This window comes from Pipistrellus hanaki, assembly GCF_964339955.1.
Source record: "Pipistrellus hanaki genome assembly, chromosome: 2".
Lineage (NCBI taxonomy): Eukaryota > Metazoa > Chordata > Mammalia > Chiroptera > Vespertilionidae > Pipistrellus > Pipistrellus hanaki.
This window is the reverse complement of record NC_140504.1, coordinates 7,175,058-7,193,034: the sequence shown is the minus strand read 5'-3', so window position 1 is coordinate 7,193,034 and position 17,977 is coordinate 7,175,058. Positions and strand designations below refer to the sequence as shown.

At 53.1% G+C, this 17,977-nt stretch overlaps 4 protein-coding genes across 4 annotated transcripts in view; 3 read left to right on the top strand and 1 right to left on the bottom strand.

Moving 5' to 3' along the window:
- TSPEAR (thrombospondin type laminin G domain and EAR repeats) overlaps nt 1–17,977 on the top strand; it is a 105,434-nt gene that overhangs the window by 69,159 nt on the left and 18,298 nt on the right. Inside the window, exons 2-3 of the mRNA XM_084873737.1 lie at nt 4,766–4,980; nt 16,038–16,276. Of these exons, the coding sequence (XP_084729863.1) occupies nt 4,766–4,980; nt 16,038–16,276 (454 nt within the window). The remainder of the gene's footprint in view (nt 1–4,765; nt 4,981–16,037; nt 16,277–17,977) is intronic.
- On the bottom strand, nt 70–900 carry LOC311617305 (uncharacterized protein; the record flags this gene model as incomplete). Its single annotated transcript, XM_084873748.1, has 1 exon — nt 70–900. One exon carries the CDS (start codon nt 898–900, stop codon nt 70–72), a length of 831 nt encoding a protein of 276 aa, XP_084729874.1.
- On the top strand, nt 8,850–9,656 carry LOC311617306 (uncharacterized protein; the record flags this gene model as incomplete). The annotated part of the gene is made up of 1 exon (XM_084873749.1): nt 8,850–9,656. One exon carries the CDS (start codon nt 8,850–8,852, stop codon nt 9,654–9,656), a length of 807 nt encoding a protein of 268 aa, XP_084729875.1.
- Nucleotides 13,115–13,825, top strand: LOC311617318 (uncharacterized protein; the record flags this gene model as incomplete). Its single annotated transcript, XM_084873763.1, has 1 exon — nt 13,115–13,825. The coding sequence occupies exon 1, from the start codon at nt 13,139–13,141 to the stop codon at nt 13,823–13,825; it is 687 nt and encodes a 228-aa protein (XP_084729889.1). The 5' UTR covers nt 13,115–13,138.

Here is a 17,977-nt window from a genome sequence, read left to right as displayed (position 1 = left end):
ACCTGAGCAGGGCTGGCCCCGGGGGGGGTGTGCCCAGGCAGCAGCAGGACTTCTGGCCAAGGCCAGGACTCAGCAGGATGGGCGGGAGCACACGGGGCGGCAGATCAAGGACACACAGGAGGATGGGCGGTAGCAGCTGGGGCGGTAGCAGCTGGGGCGGTAGCAGTTGGGACGGTAGCAGCTGGGACGGTAGCAGCTGGGGCGGTAGCAGCTGGGGCGGTAGCAGGAGGCGGGCACGCAGCAGGCAGGCCTGCACACGGGGCGGCAGATGAGGGACACGCAGGAGGAGGACCTGTAGCAGGTCGAGGTGGAGGAGGGTCTATAGCAGGATGAGCGGCAGGAGGAGGGTCTGTAGCAGCTCGAGGGGGCTGGGCAGAGAGTGGCCCTAGAACAGATAGGCCTGCGGCACACCGGTGTGCAGCAGACGGGCACACAGCAGGCCTGCTGGCAGGGGGAGGAGGTGCAGCAGGAGGGCTGGCAGCTAGACTGCTGGCAGCATGAGGGTATGCAGGAGCTGGTGCAGGCTGGTTGGCAGGGGCTGGACATGCAGCTCACTGGGGCACAGACAAGGGTCAAGCAGGGGGCTGGAGCACAACAGCTGGGGACACAGCAGGAAGGCTGGCAGCAGCTGGGGGTACAGCAGGTGGGCTGGCAGCAGCTGGACACACAACAGCTGGGGGTACAGCAGGTAGGAACACAGCAGGTGGGGACACAGCAGGAAGGCTGGCAGCAGCTGGGGACACAGCAGCTGGTGGTGCAGCAGGAGGGCTCACAGCAGCTCTCTGGACAGTCGTCCGCCTGCCAGGAGGATTCAGTACAAGAGTCACAGGACCCAGGCAGGCAGGCGCGGCTGCTGTAGCTCAGGTCGCTGGAGCAGACGGACAGGGCAGAGGCGGCCATGGTGGGGCAGTGGGGCTGGAGGTGGATGTGAGCGAGTGAGTGAATGAATGTGTGAATGTGTGAGATGCTGAGGGCCGTCCGGCTTTTATATGCCCCTCCCTGGCTGTGTCTGTTGTCCCAGCAGCAGGCCCCCGCGTCCCTTCCTTGTTGACAGTGAGAGTGGGTGCTGGGGAATGAGCAGCAGATGTGCTCATCCCAGGCGTCGTTGCTCAGCTCCCCACACTCTCTGCATTGGCGCGGGGTGTGTTTATCTGTTTATAGTTTTGGAAAGGAATCGTGCCTTGATGTGTTAGCGGGATCCCTGGGGGCCATGTCGGAGCCCAGGTGTGTGGGGCTAGACCCTGGTCCCTGGCCGGGGGAGCCCCGAGGTTTCTGCCCTCAGGCAGAACCAGGTCGCGTGCCTTGTGGTTGGAGGCGTATCTAGTTTCTAAACAAAGACAGTGTGAGTCATCATGTGCGTGCGATCCTGCATCCGTGTCCTGCGGCCCCATAACAAAGCACCGGGACAGTGGGCCTGGCACGGCAGAAATGTATTTTGTCACCATCTAGAGCACACATGTCAAACACAAGGCCCTCGGGCCAAATCCAGCCCGCCAGGCCTTGCAATGTGGCCCGCACCGCGCTGTCATCACTGCACTCCGCTGTCAGTTTATGACATTGTCAGTTTATGACTGTTCAGTAAACCATTCGGCCCGCGATTTAGGCTGGATTTTAGATTTTGGCCCCTTCTCTGATTGAGTTCGACACCCCTAATCTAGAGGCCAAAGTCCCAGGTCCAGGTGCCCGCCGGGTTGGTTCTGAGGCTGTGAGGGAGCACCTGCCTCCCCCCTCCCCACCCATCCCCGACCCCGTGTTCTCCCCAGCTTCTCGTGGTTGCTGGCCCTCTTAGGGTTCCTTGGCTAAGCATCACCCCAATCTCCGCCTCCATGTTCACGAGGCCTTGTCCTTGTGTGCCTCTCTGTCTAAATTTCCCCTTTTCATAAGGACACCCATCAGTCACATCAGATTAGGACCTCATTTGAACTTGGCTGTATCTGCAAAGACCCTCTTGCCAAATAAGGTCACATTCTCAGGTCCTGGGGGAGAGGGTGCGGCAATATTTGGGGATGCAACTCAGCCCATCGCAAGCACCTGCTCTGAAGCAGGCGCCATGCCAGGGTCAAGGGTGGAAGGAGAGGTTGAGCGGGTCTCCTTTCTCGGGCTTTGGGTCTGCGGCGGGTGAAGGACAGGGTTTGGCAGCCTGCACCTGACTTCTGCTTGTCCACGGATGGCTGAAGCTCCCGGGATGATTTTCTTGAAGTTTATTTTATCAAATAATCATATAAAAGAGTACAGAGACTTTACCTGTACCCCTTGCCCAGCTTCCTCTGGTGTCCCCGTCTTACATAGCCATAGACCAATTACCAAATTTTAGAAACCACACTGGTGTTCACTAAAGGACTGACTATATTCAAGTCACCAGTTGCCCACAAATGCCCTCCCTCCATCCCTCACCCCGCATGGCACCTGTCAAGTCTCCTTCTTCTCCTGCCTGGGACAATTGCTCCGTTGCCTTGTCCTTTGTGACCTTGACACTTCTGGGGAGCACGGGTTGGGTGGGTCGCAGAACGTCCCTCAAGTTGGGTTTGTCTGATGTGTTCTCACAATTCGTTTGGGGCTGCTATATTTGGGGGCAGAATCTCACCGAAGTCATGGGTCCAGGGAAGCAGGGTGCAGGCTGTCCATGCGTCTTATCTCTGGGAAGGTGAACCTTTTCCCCTTTGTAATTAGTACATATTGGGGGAGATTTTTTTTTAAGACTTTGAAAATAGATATTTCATTGAAACATCTGCTCGATGGCTTCATTGTTTGTCGGGGGCTGTGTGCAGCCAGCCACTGCAGCGTTCTCATGGTGATTTTCTCCCTCCTCAATCCATCGCCATTTCCTAGTTAAAATTCTCCTCTAAGGAAGAGTGGTCTCTTCTCCTCCATTTGCTTATTTGTTCTGTTATTTATTTCAATATGGACTAAAAAGTACTCATTTTATTGCATTGGATGGCAATATTATCATTTTCTATTTTAAAAATATATATATATTTATTGATTTTTTTTTTTACAGAGAAAAGAGAGAGGGATAGAAAGTTAGAAACATCAATGAGAGACAAACATCAATCAGCTGCCTCCTGCACAACCCCCACTGGGGATGTGCCCTGGACCGGAATTGAATCTGGGACCTTTCAGTCCACAGTCTGAAGCTCTAGCCATTGAGCAAAACCAGTCAGGGCTCATTTTCTATTTTTGTTGTTCGAATCATCCCAACTTTGACCACCAGGGGCGTCTTCATTTGGCTCTTGGACCCCTTTGGCATGCCACTCTCCCTGACTTTCCACGTTCTGGTGCCAGCTGCCCTTGCGTTTCCCCTGTCCCCTCCCTGGAATCAGCCACTTCTCCAAGGCCTGCTGGTCCCTTTCGGTGATGATGGCAGGTAGAGACCAAGGTCTGGAACCAGGAGTGCTCAGTGGTGCGAGCGTGTCACTTCTCCCGGGCGCTCCCCATGGACAGAGCAAGGAGGCACATGTACGTGGACTCACACATGACTGAACTTGGGAACACATTTAGTCTTTCCTGTGTGGACCACGTTAGCTGCAGTGTTTTCTAGTTTAGCTTTCTCAGGCTAGAAGTTCCCTTTTATTGCTGAGAGAGTCTGTCAAGAATGATGTTGGATTTCATGAAATGCTTTTTTGTGAGGGATTTTTTTAATGGTTAATTCTTACAGGAGGATATTTTTTCCATTGATTTTAAAGAGAATGGAAGGATAAGATTTCCAATCCCCCAATCTGGCTTATAGTATAGACCCTCAGGCCTCAAAGCCCCTCTTTCCAACATCATTGCTACCCACTCTTTTCATGGGCGCTGCTGCCTGACTCTGTACAAATGGCTGGAAATGAACCTGAGACTCTTCACGGCCCACTTGGGCAACAGCCCTTGTGGCTTCAAGAAAGGGCACTGGTTTGACCCCTCAGGGAAGATGCCCCTGGGATTTCTGGGTCATCCTGTGGGCCAGTGTGCTTTGCAGGGACTCCTGTCTGCCCGGCTCCTGAGGTCTGGTCCAACGTGACTGCAGTGGGCAGCCAGGCGCTTCATGCCCAGTGCAGGGCGGCAGATGAAGCTGTCCTCTGTGACTGGCCACCTGTGTCCTTGTCCACATTTACAGAGGAGAGGCCTGGGGAGGGTTTCATGCGGGCAGGGACATAATCACACCCCCTGGTACACCAGCCTGGGCTGGGCATGGGCAAGATGAGCTGGGATGGCCCGCAGGGAACACCGGGAATAGAAAACGCTGTCCATCATGCCAGCAGGGAATGGTGGAGTCGGTCCCAGTACAGGCAGGAACAAAGCACCCACGCTAGGTGTGTGCATGGGGACAGAACCAGCCAGTGCCTGTAAACTGCCTGGGACAGAGGAGCCTGGCATGGCTGTGGCTCCTCACTCTGCCAGTCTCAGCTGCAGGGACCTCTGTGTCTCCATGTCTGGCTGGCGATGTGGCACTGCTGAGGGCACTGGGGATGCCAGGCTTGACCTCTCAGCCCCGATGCCTTATGGGTGTGAGCCTGTCCCTGTGGGACCATGCACTTCCAGGGGGGGGGGGGGAAGGAGGAGGGGCACGGGCAGGGCTGGGGCTGGTCCCTCAACACACTATGCGCCAGGTCGTGGGGAAAGGTATGAGAGGTCACCGGCAGGCCCAGGTGGGGGGTTAAGTGGGGATAATTATGATATCAGCCCTTGGGGTTCTGGCGAGGATTCTGTGCCATGCTGAGACCTGGCCAGCCACACGGGCACCCTGGAAACGTTCTGGCATAACCCGCCTGTCATTTCCTTGGCACAGATCTGCGCCCCCTGGACATCCTGGCCGAGGCCGTCCCTCCGAATGGCGCTGAGAGCGGCATCCGCGTGACACGGGTCCAAGGAGCGCTGGGCCTCCAGCTCTCCAGCCCCCACGCCATGAGCTTCCCTGCCTCGAGGATTTTCGTCAGATGCGATCTCTTCCCTGAAGAGTTTTCCATCATCGTCACCTTGAAAGCTCCCAGTCTCCCCCCTAAGGTCAGTGACACTTCTCATCTGCGTGTTAGGACAGTTGATGTCCTCGGTGCCGCGTGCGAAAGGCACGCTGACTCACGTGCAGAGAGGCACCGATCAAGGTCCCCTGGGCCTCTGGGGTCAGGCGTGCCAGCCTTGATGGGTCGTGAGGTCCCCATCACTGGACTGTGCAGGCAGAGCCTGTGTGGCCATTTGCTCGGGGTTTGTGCCAGCAGTTTTTGCCACCATAATTTTCCTGGTGTGCTAACCTGTCAAAGGCTAGGCTAGAAATACCGCTTAGAGTTTTGAGTTTGACATCATTTAACAGGAAAAGTAAACTGTAAACTAACAAAACATACCCTTTTGGGGCCTGATTACCTGTGCCTTGCAGTCCAGCCACCCAGACCCATCCCTGCTGGGCCTCCTCCCTGCTGGGCTGGGAGCCCCGGGGAAGGATGTGGCATCTCTTGCCACCGTGCCCTGTGGCTCCCAAGGCAACGCACCTCCTAGGCGTGTGACAAGCCCTTTCTGTTTACAAGTCCGAGTCCTTGTTCTTCCATCACTGCGATCCTCCGTGTGGGTTTTGCCTGAGGACTGTGATTCTGTCTGATCTTTCCTGGGACTTCTGCTCACGAACCTCTCTCCTTTCGCTCCATCGAATCGGCTTCAAACCCAACTGCTGAGTGTTCTATCGCAGCCATTGTGTTTTCAGTCCTGTAATCTCGATGTTCTTCTTTTTCTAAAAATATGAATCCCAGTCCCCAGATAAAGTCTCTGTCTTGCCAGCTACTTTCTTCAATGTGACTCCAATATTTGGAAGCAATAATTCCTTTCTGCAGAGAACTCCCACATGTGGATTCCCCGAGGGCTGGCTTTGCTTCATCTTTTCATTTCCTGTCGTGCCCAGTCCTTTTTTACCAGCCTTATTGAGACACAATAAACATACCACACCTGTTACCCCTTCACAGTCACAATTCAGTGACGTTTAGCACATTGAACTGACAGGACCAACCCTCACCACAGTGAGTTTGGAAGCATGTTCATCACCCCCGAAACAAGCTCTCACCTCCCCCCGACAGCTAATTTACTTTCTGTACCCATGGGTTTGCCTTGTCTAGACATTTTGTATAAATGGAATCACGTAACATAGAGCTTCTTCTATGGAGTATGTGCTCAAGGTCACCCATATTGTAGCACATGTCAGTACATCATTTCTTTTTTAAAAATATATATTTAATTCATTTTTTTACAGAGAGGAAGAGAGAGGGATAGAGAGTTAGAAACATCGATGAGAGAGAAACATTGATTAGCTGCCTCCTGCACACCTCCTACCTGGGATGTGCTCACAAACAAGGTACATGCCCTTGACTGGAATCGAACCTGGGACCTTTCAGTCCACAGGCCGACGCTCTATCCACTGAGCCAAACCGGTTAGGGCAGTACATCATTCCTTTTTATGACCTAATCATATTCATCGGTACAGATACACTACAATTTGTTTATCCATTCATTGGTTGATGGGCACTTGCATTCTTTCTACCCATTGGCTGTTGTGAATAATGCTGCTTTGAACTTTCACGTACATGGTTTTGTGTGGACAAATATTTTTATTTTGGGGGGTGTACATGCCTAGGAGTGGGATTGCTGGCTCATGGTGACTCTATGATTAACGTTGAGGAACAGCAGTGATTGGGGGTTGCTGTTTCTCCACATCCTTGTCAACACTTGTTATTATCTGACCTTTGTATTCTAGCCGTCCCCATGAGCCTGAAATGGTATTGCTCTGAGGCTTTGATTTGCATTTCCCTGATGAGTAATGATGTTGCGTGTTTTTCATGTGTGTATCTGTGTATCTTTTTTTGGAGAAATGTCTTTTCAAATCCTTCACCCAGTTTGTGTTTTTTTTTAATCCTCATCCAATGATATGTTTTTATGGATTTTGGAAGAGAGAGAGAAAGGAGAGACATCGATGTGAGAGAGTAACGTCGATCGGTTGCCTCCTGTACTGTGGGATCCAAGACAATGCCCTTCCTAGGCGTGTGTCAAACCCTTTCTGTTTTCAAGTCCAAGTCCTTGCTCTTCCATCACTGTGACTGGGATTGAGCCTGCAACCTAGGTATGTGCTCCAACTGGGAATCCAGCCCAAACCTTTTGGTGAAAGGTATGATGCTCCAACCAGCTGAGCCCCCAGGCCAGGGCCCTTTGCCCAGTTTTTAATTGAGTCATTTTAGTTATTTTCTTCTTTTCTTCGTGAGTTACAGGAATTTATATATTCTAGATACAGTCAACTATCACATATGATTAGCACGTATTTTCCCCTGTTCTGTTGGTTGTCTTTTCACTTTCTGGGTAGTGCCCTTTGAGGCACAAAACCACCTTTTAATTTTGGTAGAGTCAGATTTATCTTATTATTCCTTTCTTGCTTATATTTTTAGTGTCATATCTTAGAATCTAGTACTAAATCTGAATTCATGAAAAATGTACCCCAATTCTTTCTTTTAAGAGTTTTATAGGGTTAGCTCTTATATTTAGGTCTTTAGCCAATTGGAGTTCATTTTTTGTGTATGGTATAAGGTAGGGGTCCAATTTCATTCTTTTTGCCTATGGATTTCCAGTTGTCCTAACCCCATTTGTTGAAGAGACTATTCTTTTCCCATTGAATGGTCTTGGCACCTTGTTGAAGATAGCCATACATGTGTGGGGTTTATTTCTGGACCCTCAATTTTATTTCATTGATAAATCAGTATTGTCTGTTCTTATGCCGGCACCACACTGTCTTGATTCCTGTAGCTTTGTAGTAAATTTTGAAGTTGGTAAGTGTGAGTCTTCCAAATTTGTTCTTTTTCGAGATTTTTTTTTTCTATTCACTCCTTGTAATTCCATATGAATTGTAAAATCAACTTGTCAACCTTCACTAAGATGTCAGCTTGGATTCTGAGAAGGACTGCACAGATATGTAGATAGATTGGGGGAGTGCTGCCTAATTAGCAATATTGTCTTCTGATCCATGAACGTGGGATGTTTCTCACTGATTTTGAATTTCTTTAACATAAAAACAATGCTTTGCAGTTCTCAGAATATTAGTTTTGCAGTTCTTTTGTTCCTGAGTACTTGTTCATTTCATCTAGTTTATATAATTTATTGGTAAGTCATCATACTGGGTCCAAGTTCTCCCCTCTCCCCTCACCCTACTCCAATTCCTGCACCTTGTCAGCCCTGTGAAAGGACATGCCCACCTGGTTGATACACTTCTGAATTCCCAGGACTGCCTGGCAGCCCTGCGACCATTCCAGCCCAATGTCCACTCCACCCCACCCCACTCCTCGCCTACGTGTGGGTGTGAGAGTGAGCGAACCAAGCAGGACCTGGCGGAGTCAGGGTCCAGAACCCCGAGATCTCACCACCCAGGCCCTCTGCTCCTGCCCGGCACGTGGCCTCCCCACTGCGGAGACCGGCCACCCCCGAGGTCCTCTCCAGGAGCACAAGGAGCAGGTCTCTCTAACAATCTGTTGGACCCAACACAACCACAAGCAGCTCTACTAGCGACCACCTCCACCATCTGCCAGAGAATCATGGCCACACTCTGCCCCAGCTCATCAAGACCTGCAGGAGGATCCACTGGACCACAGTGAGGCCCTGGCACCAGCTTCCCTGAGGGCCAAACGGGGGTCAGGCTGCCATCAAGGTCCCCCCGGACATCTGACTCACCTAATGAGGCTTCCCGGCCCTGCACTCACCCAACAAGGAAAGGGGGCATGTGAGCCTTTTGTGGGGACAACAAAGGCCAGAGACCAGATATAAAAGCGCTGGAGTCCCAGGACAGCTTACACACACTCACAGGCTCTCACACACCTGCTCACTCCTCCCAGCTCACCTCCAGCCGCTGCCTCACCATGGCCACATCTGCCCTGTCCGTCTGCTCCAGCAACCTGAGCTATGGCAACCGCACCTGCCTGCCCGGTCCCACTGATTCTTGTACCGACTCCTCCTGGCAGGCGGACGACTGTCCAGAGAGCTGCTGTGAGCCCTCCTGCTGCACCTCCAGCTGCTGCCAGCCTTCCTGCTGTGTCCCCACCTGCTGTGTCCCCAGCTGCTGCCAACCCTCCTGCTGTGTCCCCAGCTGCTGCCAACCCTCCTGCTGTGTCCCCAGCTGCTGTGTCCCCACCTGTTGTGTCCCCAACTGCTGCACCACGACCTCCTGTCTTACCCTTGCTTGCACTCCAGTGAGCTGTATACCCAGCTCCTGCTGTCAGACGTCGTGTGGACCCAGCCCCTGCCAACCAGCCTGCACCAGCTCCTGCACCAGCTCCTGCATGCCCTCATGCTGCCAGCAGTCTAGCTGCCAGCCCTCCTGCTGCACCTCCTCCCCCTGCCAGCAGGCCTGCTGTATGCCCGTCTGCTGCACACCGGTCTGCTGTAAGCCCCTGTGCTGTGTGCCCGTCTGCTCTGGGGCCTCCTCGTGCTGCCAGCCCACCTCCTGCACCTCATCCTGCTGCAGACCCTCCTCCTGCATGTCCCTCATCTGTCGTCCCGTGTGCAGACCTGCCTGCTGTGTGCCCACCTCCTCCTGCTGTGGCCCTGCCTCCTCCTGCCAGACCAGCTGCTGCCGCCCATCCTCCAGCATGTCCCTGCTCTGCCGCCCCATGTGCTCCCGCCTGGCCTGCTGTGTCCCCACCTCGGCCCAGGGGTCCTGCTGCTGAGCAAACATGTCCCTCAGGCCCAGCCGGGCTCAGGTCTCACCCTGTGACCGTGGACCTTCCAGCCATTCCTCAGTCTGGTCCTGACCTGTGTTAGATGACTGCCACCATTCAGAATGGAATCCCTCAGTTTCCACTAACCTGACCTCTGCTCTCCTGACCCCTGGATCTCACCGCTCCCTCGGCTTTTGCCTCCTACATGATGCCTCCACCTGCCCCTGGACACCTGTCCTTGCCTCCTAGTTTCTCTGTTGAGTCACTTGATCTCTACTCTCAGCTTGTCAGCACCTCATTGGGTATCCCAATAAACTCACCTCAGCACCTGATGGCTTCCTTCATCTGATTCCATGGGGAGGGGTGCGGACATGTGGTTTTCACCAGACATTGGTCCCCTTTAGCCTGGGTTTCCTCAGGCTTGTCTCCTGCAGAGAGTCCTGGTCTAAGGATTGTCAGGCCCAGGGGCCATTCCACCCTCTGTCCCATCAGGAACACCTGGGGCTCCTTGCCGCACAGACTGTGGGCTGGGCCCTCCCCTGTGACCACCCACAGGGCTGCACTGTGAGCAGAGACCTGAGGAAGGGAGTGATGGTGGGAGGGGCTGCTCCAGCCCTGATAGAGTCAGAGGGACTGGGTGACCTTCCCGCCAGGACCTCACCAAACCATTAGCCAAATCGTGGGGCCATGGTGTTCAGATGGTGGACTTGAAGATCAGAGACCAGGGCCCCTGAGAGAAGGAACACACATAGTGAGCCTCACAATCAGTCCCACTCACCCCTGTGAGAGCATTTCCAGGCTCTTGTGGGAAACCCAAGCGCTCCATGCACCCCTGAGTCAGAGGCGGCCCTGGGCGATGGGCAGCCCCAGGCAGCTAGTGTTTATGGCCAGAGGGCCAGAGAGGGGGATCTGCCCTGAGGAACTCCTGGTCCTCAGAGGGTCTCCTTCAAGTGTCAGCCAAGTAATAATCAGCAACCCCCTGAGAGTCTGGGATTGGGGAAATGCACACAATTCGAGGGCTGATCCCAGAATCAAACACGCCCAAAGCAGAGCCTATCCCCACCGGCCAGTCAGAACATGGTCCTGGTTCTCAGGACACTGGGGAGACCACTCAGAGGGCATTGCCTCCGCTGTGGGTAAAATTAGCCCCAGTGGTTCAGTCCTACCTGACAAAGCTGAGAGCAAATTTAAATTTTTTTTAATTTTATTTATTTTTTTAAGAGAGGAAGAGAGAGGGATAGAGTTAGAAACATCGATGAGAGAGAATCATCCATCAGCTGTCTCTTGCACACCCCCTACTGGTGTTGTTCCCGCAACTAAGGTACATGCCCATGACCGGAATCGAACCTGGGACCTTCCAGTCCCCAAGCCAATGCTCTATCCACTGAGCCAAACCGGTTTCAGCTGAGAGCAAACTTTAAAGGATGAGCCATTCCTAAGAATTTTTAGGATTTTCTACATTTAATAAGATAGCACCTGTGAACACAGATAATTTTACTTCTTTCCAGTTTTGATGCCTTTTATTTCTTTCACTGTCTATCTGCTTTCCCAGAGGCTCCAGTGCTATGGAGAACAGAGGTGGCAAAAGTGGGCCTCCTTATCTTGTTCCTGATCTTAGAGGAAAAGCTTCCAGTCTTTCTAAATTGAGTCTGATGTTTGCTGTAGGTTTTTCATACATATTCATGTCTTTATTCACATGTATTTATATATAGGCTGTTCCTTTCCATTCCTAGTCTGCTGAGTATTTTTATCATGAAAGGGTGTTGAATTTTGTCAAATGTGTGTGTGTGTGTGGGGGGGGGGGTTGCATCCATTGAGACAGTCATGTATTTTCTCCCTCATTCTGCTAATGTTGTCTATTACACTGATCAACTATCATATGTAGAACCATCCTTGCATTTCAGCAACAGATCTCTCTTGACCAAGGTGTATAAATCTCTTAATTTCCTGCTGAATTTGGTGTGTTAGTAATTTGTTGAGGGTTTTTGCATCAATGTTCATAAGGGATGTTGACCTGTAGCTTTCTTTTCCTGTAGTGTCTTTGTCTGGCGCTGGTATCAGAGTAACACTGGCCTCAGAGAATTGGTTAGGGAGAGTACCCTCTGAGGTTTGCAGTGACCTAGGAATGAACAAAAAATCCTTAGCTTGATATAAGGCATCTGGGAAAATGTCACAGCCAACACCACCTCCCATTGGAAAGACCACACTTTTCCCTGAGACCAGGAACAAGACACAGATGTCCTGTCCCACCACCTCATACTGAGGTCTGACCCAGACCAGAGGCAGAAGTAAAAGGCATGCACATGGGAAATGCAGAAATGAAATTGTCTCTGTTCACAGAGGACATGATTGTCCACATAGAACACCCCCAGAATCTACAAAAGGTCTCCTGGAAATATCAGAGTTTGGCAAGGTTGAAGAATGCAGACTTAAAATAGTAGAAATTAATTGTAGTTCTACATAGGGGTGGGCAAAGGTAGATTTATAGTTATGAATACGTGACACAGCTTATTCTTGGTTATTATTTGTTTGTTGATAATTATACTGTTTATTTGTATTATTTGTCTCATTATTATTATTATTTTGTATCCTTACCTATGACATATATTTTAGGTAATGATGGCTGGTAATTTAACCTACTGTTGCCCACCTCTATATAATATTAATAAACAACTGGATTTCAAACTTTTTGTTTAAAAGTATGACTTAGAACAAAATAAAAAAAGAAAACCAGCATAAATTTTACATAATAAAAACTATAAAAACGCGGATGAAATAAATCAAGGAAAACATGAATAAATGGAGAATTAGACCATCTTCATGGATGGAGACATTGTGATGTCAGTTTCCTTCACATTGCTCTGTAGATTCAAAGCAATCCCAGTAAAAATTGCAACAGGATGTTTTTTGTTATCAATAAGCTGAATCTAAACTTATTTGGAAAACAAAGGAGCTTAAATAGCCAAAGCTATTGTCATTCTTGCTGTTTGAGACCCTTGTCTGTCTACCTTCCCCTTTGCTGCGTTCCTCAGTGGCTGGTGCCCCTCCTCAGCCACCTGGGTGTGGGGGTGTCCCGCAGTGATGAGCAGTGGTGCCCCAATTCCAGCCCCGCTGCCCTGTCTCTTACTCAGGAGAACAGCTGGCAGGGGAGCGTGGCAGGGCAGGTGGGGCAGCCAGGGCTCCACCACTCCAGATGTTTCCGGGGTGTTTGCTTATGACACACACGGGGCAGGGTCAGCCCGCTCTTCAACAGTGACAGACATTCACAAGCAGCAGCCTCTTTCCTGGAAATAAACCAGGAGAAATAAGGACTTCCAGGACTCAGCTCAAAATATCAACAAGGAAAGGGGGCGTGGGGTGCCTCCTGCTTGGAAAACAAACACCCAGGAGGGTATAAAAGCCAACAGCCCTGGGCACCTTACACACTCACACTCACTCACACACTCACACATTCACACCCTCACACCCTCCTCCAGCCCCATTGCCCCACCATGGCCGCCTCCGCCCTGTCTGTCTGCTCCAGCAACCTGAGCTATGGCAACCGCGCCTGCCTGCCCGGGTCCAGTGACTCCTGCACCGACTCCTCCTGGCAGGCGGACGACTGTCCAGAAAGCTGCTGTGAGCCCTCCTGCTGCGCCCCCACCTGCTGTGTCCCCAGCTGCTGCCAGCCTTCCTGCTGCACCCCCAGCTGCTGTGCCCTGGTCCCCACCCAGACCCTCATCTGCACCCCAATGAGCTGCATGTCCAGCCCCTGCTGCCAGATGTCCAGTGGGTCCAGCCCCTGCCAGTCAGCCTGCACCAGCTCCTGCACCAGCTCCTGCATGCCCTCATGCTGCCAGCAGTCTAGCTGCCAGCCCTCCTGCTGTGTGCCCGTCTGCTGCACACCCATCTGCTGCAAGCCCCTGTGCTGTGTGCCCGTCTGCTCTGGGGCCTCCTCGTGCTGCCAGCCCACCTCCTGCACCTCATCCTGCTGCAGACCCTCCTCCTGCGTGTCCGTCATCTGCCGCCCCGTGTGCAGGCCTGCCTGCTGTGTGCCCACCTCCTCCTGCTGTGGCCCCACCTCCTCCTGCCAACCCAGCTGCTGCCGCCCGTCCTCCTGCATGTCCCTGCTCTGCCGCCCCGTGTGCTCCCGCCCGGCCTGCTGTGTCCCCACCTCGGCCCAGGGGTCCTGCTGCTGAGCAGTCATGTTCCCCAGGGCCAGCTGAGCTCAGGTCTCACCCTGTGACCGTGGTCCTCCCAGCCACCCCTCAGTCTGGCCCTCAGCAGTGTCAGGTGGCTGCCCCCAATCAGAATGGGGTCCCCAGTCTCCACTGTTCTGAGCTGACCTCTGCTCCCAGGAGCCCTGAACCTCAGTCTCCTGCCTCCCAGGAAGAGCCTCCACCTGCCCTGGTCTCCTGCCATTCCCTCCCAATTTCTTGTTCCATCACCTGACCTGCACTTTGACCTGTCAGCATCTCCTTTTGCACCCCAATAAACTCGCTTCACCGCCTGAGCGCTTCCTCCATCTGGTTTCGTTGCCATGGTGGCAGTGGTGAGAAATGGGGTTCTCAGCAACCTGGGTCTCCTCCAGCCACGAGTACTTCTAGGAATGAGTTGCTGAGTGATCACAACGCCTAAGTCCTCTGGGCAGGGCACTGGGTGGGACTTTCATCCTGACCCAGGAAGGTCAGTGGAGGAGTGGCCGGAGGCCATGGGACCCAATCTGAGCCCGGTGGATTTTGCTGATTAGGCATTAAAACAATTATGAGGCACGTGGAGACTTTGAACTTCCTTAGAATAATGGTTGCCTGGAACTCGGGTCGCAGTGTTGCATGGGCGAAGACTTGTAAAGAATGGCACTGTCATTATCGTCCATGTGTCATCACTTTCAAGTCTTTACTCTTTCGAGCATGTTAAGCGAGGAATTTAGAGACTCCAAGTTGCAATGGCTTATAGGCATGTACACATGTGTCTGCGTAGCTCGAGTGGCTGGGTGGCTGGGGTTTGGGGGTCACGTTGTGTTTGAAGTCACCATTGTGGAGGGGGTGTGGTTTTTAAATTGTGGTAAAACACTCATCACCTGAAGATTACCTTTTTTTTTTTTTTAATTGTTTAAAGTATTACATATAGCAGTACATATATTTCCTTTTTCCCCCGTTGACCTTCGGCCAGCCTCCCCTACCCCAGTCACATGCCCTCATTCCACCCCATCCCCCAGAGTCTTGTGTCCATTGGTTGTGCTTATATGCATGCAAACAAGTCCTTCAATTGATCTTTTCCTCCCCCTCCCCAACACTCCCCAGCCTTCCCTCTATAATTTGACAGTCTGTTCAGTGCTTTACTGCCTCTGTATCTATCTTTTTGTTCATCAGATTATAATGTTCTTTATTTCTAAATGAGTGAGATGAGGCGGTATTTTTCTTTCATTGCCTGGCTTATTTCACTTAGCATAATGTTCTCCGGTTCCACCCAGGCTGCTGCAAATGATAGGAATTTCTTTTTTGTTAATAGCAGCATAGTATTCCATTGTGTAGATATACCATGGTTTTCTAATCCACTCGTCTGCTGATGGGCATTTAGGCAGTTTCCAAATCTTGGCGATGGTGAATCGTGCTGCTATGAAGCTTACCGTTTTAATCATCTTTACGAGTATGGCTCAGTGGCATGGCGCACAGTCACACTGGTGCGCAGCCATAACCACCCTCCATCTCAGGACTTTCTCATCTTCCCAGGATGACTCTGTTCCCATTAAACATTGGCTCCTGCCCTGGCCCCCGGCCCCCGGCGCCCATCTCTGCACTCGGTGTCTGTGGAAGCCTCGGCTCCAGGGACCCCATGTTAGTGAAATCCTGCAGCCTCCGTCCCTTCATGACTGCTTGTTTCACTCAGCGCAATGTCCTCGGGGTTCATCCCTGCCGATGCTGGACCTTCCTTCTTATGGCTGAGATGCTCCATTCGGTGGCTGGGCCACATTACTTATGCTCATCCCTTCATCCGACGGTGGGCAGCTGGGTTGCCTCTACGTGGGTAATGCTCTTGTGAGTGAAACTGTAGGGAGCACCGGTGTCCGTGTGTCTCTCTGAGACCCTGCTGGCAGTTACAGCAGAGGGAATATTGGATCATACAGTAGCTCCGTTTGTAATTTGTGGAGGAAACGCCACCCTGTTTTTCATAGGGGCTGCAGCAATTTACCTTTCCACCTGCAGTGCACCGGGCTCACATGCTCCAAGTCCTCACCAGCACGCTGCTTCCCATGTTCCTGACCCAGGCATGGCCATGGGTGTGAGCAGTGCTCCTGGCTCTATCACACACAGGGCCCTGCACTGAGAGCCCGGCCCTTACCTTCCCACCTTCACCTCTCACCCGCCCTGCCCATGCCTGCCCACACTCACCGGCCGCCCTCTCTTGCAGAAGAACGAGTACCTGTTCACGGTGGTGGCCGAGGGCCCCGACGCGCTGCTGCTGGGCCTGCGGTACTCGCCCACCCGGCTGCACTTCCTCTTCCTCAGCCAGGACGCGGCGGGCGCCTGGCAGACCCGCGTGTCCTTCCGCAGCCCCGCCCTGATGGACAGCCAGTGGCACACGCTGGTCCTGGCCGTGTCTGAAGACTCCTTCTCCCTCACCACGGACTGCGGCGTCCCCGTGGACATGTAGGTACCGGGACGCCGGGGAGGGTCTCCTGGTGCTGAGGGCTGCCCGACATACAGTCCAGAGTGGACATCCGGGGGCAGCTTGAGGTTTTTCAGGGTGGGCCGGAGGGGTCTGGCTTGTAGGGGAGCCCTGGCAGCAGGAGTGCCTGGGAAACCAGCAGGTGGACAGCACACCTGCCTCCAGAGAGGGCATGGGGGAGCCAGACAAGGGCAGGAACCAGTCTGAGAGTGGCGGGCGGCGGGGGCTGGCCCTGGGCGGGGGCTGGCCCTGGGCGGGGGTTGAAGTGTGAGTCCAGGCTGAGCTTGCCCGGGTATATGCCCTGCAGGGCGCTGTCACCATGACGAAAGGGCCACAGAGGAGGAGCATAAGGAACTTGGGCACCAGAGCCAAGCGGAAGCTCTGACCCAGCTTGAGGCCCAGGTCTTGCTGTATGATTTTCAACACATCATTTAACCTCCCTGACTCAGTTTCCTCATGTGAAATAAGGGAATAAATATTCATTAAGACTCCAGATAAACACGAGGAGGAATTCTGAGTAACTTTGGCACAGCCCTGGGCACGGGGAAGCCCAAGTTTGTGTCTTGTCCTCGCCAGTGCCTCGTTTGGGGCCAGGGACAGCGAGTCCCCGCGGCCTGGCCAGCTGCTGACCCATGGGCCTCCGCATCCGTCCTTGCTGAGCGGGGCTGGAGACATGTGCATGTCAAGTGGTCCAGCTTACTTTAAACCTATCATTATACCAAATAGTATTTTCAGAGGTAGAATCTTACTCTGCTTGGTTATTACAAAACTTGTTCCACAATCAAAAAAATCCATGCCATGTATACACGTGGTCTAAACCAAGTGTCTTATTCACCACCCCCCACCCCCCATCCCCACCACCACGCTCTCAGCTACACCAGAGCCCTTATAGGACCATGGCTGCTCACGGCCTAGCACCAGAGCTGACACCCGTGGGGGGAGGGTGCAAAAGGCCCACCCAGGGCGGGACACCGGGGCTGCAGCCATGGTGGCCACGGAGGATTTTAGGCCCCGGGCTTCACAGGCCAGCACTCAGGCCACCTGGGAGTTGTGCGGACACTGAGCTGATCTCACCACGGCCAGCCACAGCCAGTCGGCAAAGACTGGGAGGAGCAGAGGACCTGGCACCAGGTCCGGGAGACGCTGGGCAGTGAGGAGAGAGCCTGCGCCTGGCTTCCCAGCCCCGGGAGCTCCAGCCACGTGGTCCTCTCCCACAGAGCGCCTGCCTCCTCACCTTTCCCCAGACTTTGCCCTCCCCCTGCTTGCACATCAAGACCCAACTCCAGCCACATTTCCCAACATCCTCAAGTCACCAAAAGAGGAAACCCCATTCTTCCCCGACACCATCTGTCCCCCCACCCCCAGGGCTCAGTGGAGGGTGAATGGGCTGGAAACCCCGTGCCCGTAGGAGCCACTGGGTGTTCCGTAAAAGGGTGAGGGACTCGTGGCAGCACACGCTTTTGCTGGAGGTCCCCATCCTGGGGCGAAGGGGGCCGCCCTAATTCACGTCCCACAGGGCCCGGGACCCTATTGAGAGACAGCACCTTTGCAGGTGTGATCCGGCTCAGGGGAGGTCACACTGGAGAGGGTGGGTCCTGACCCAGTGACCGGAGTCCTCCTGAGAGGAGAAGAGGCTCAGGGGAGGAGCCATGTGATGGTGAGTGCAGGGAGTGAGCGATGCA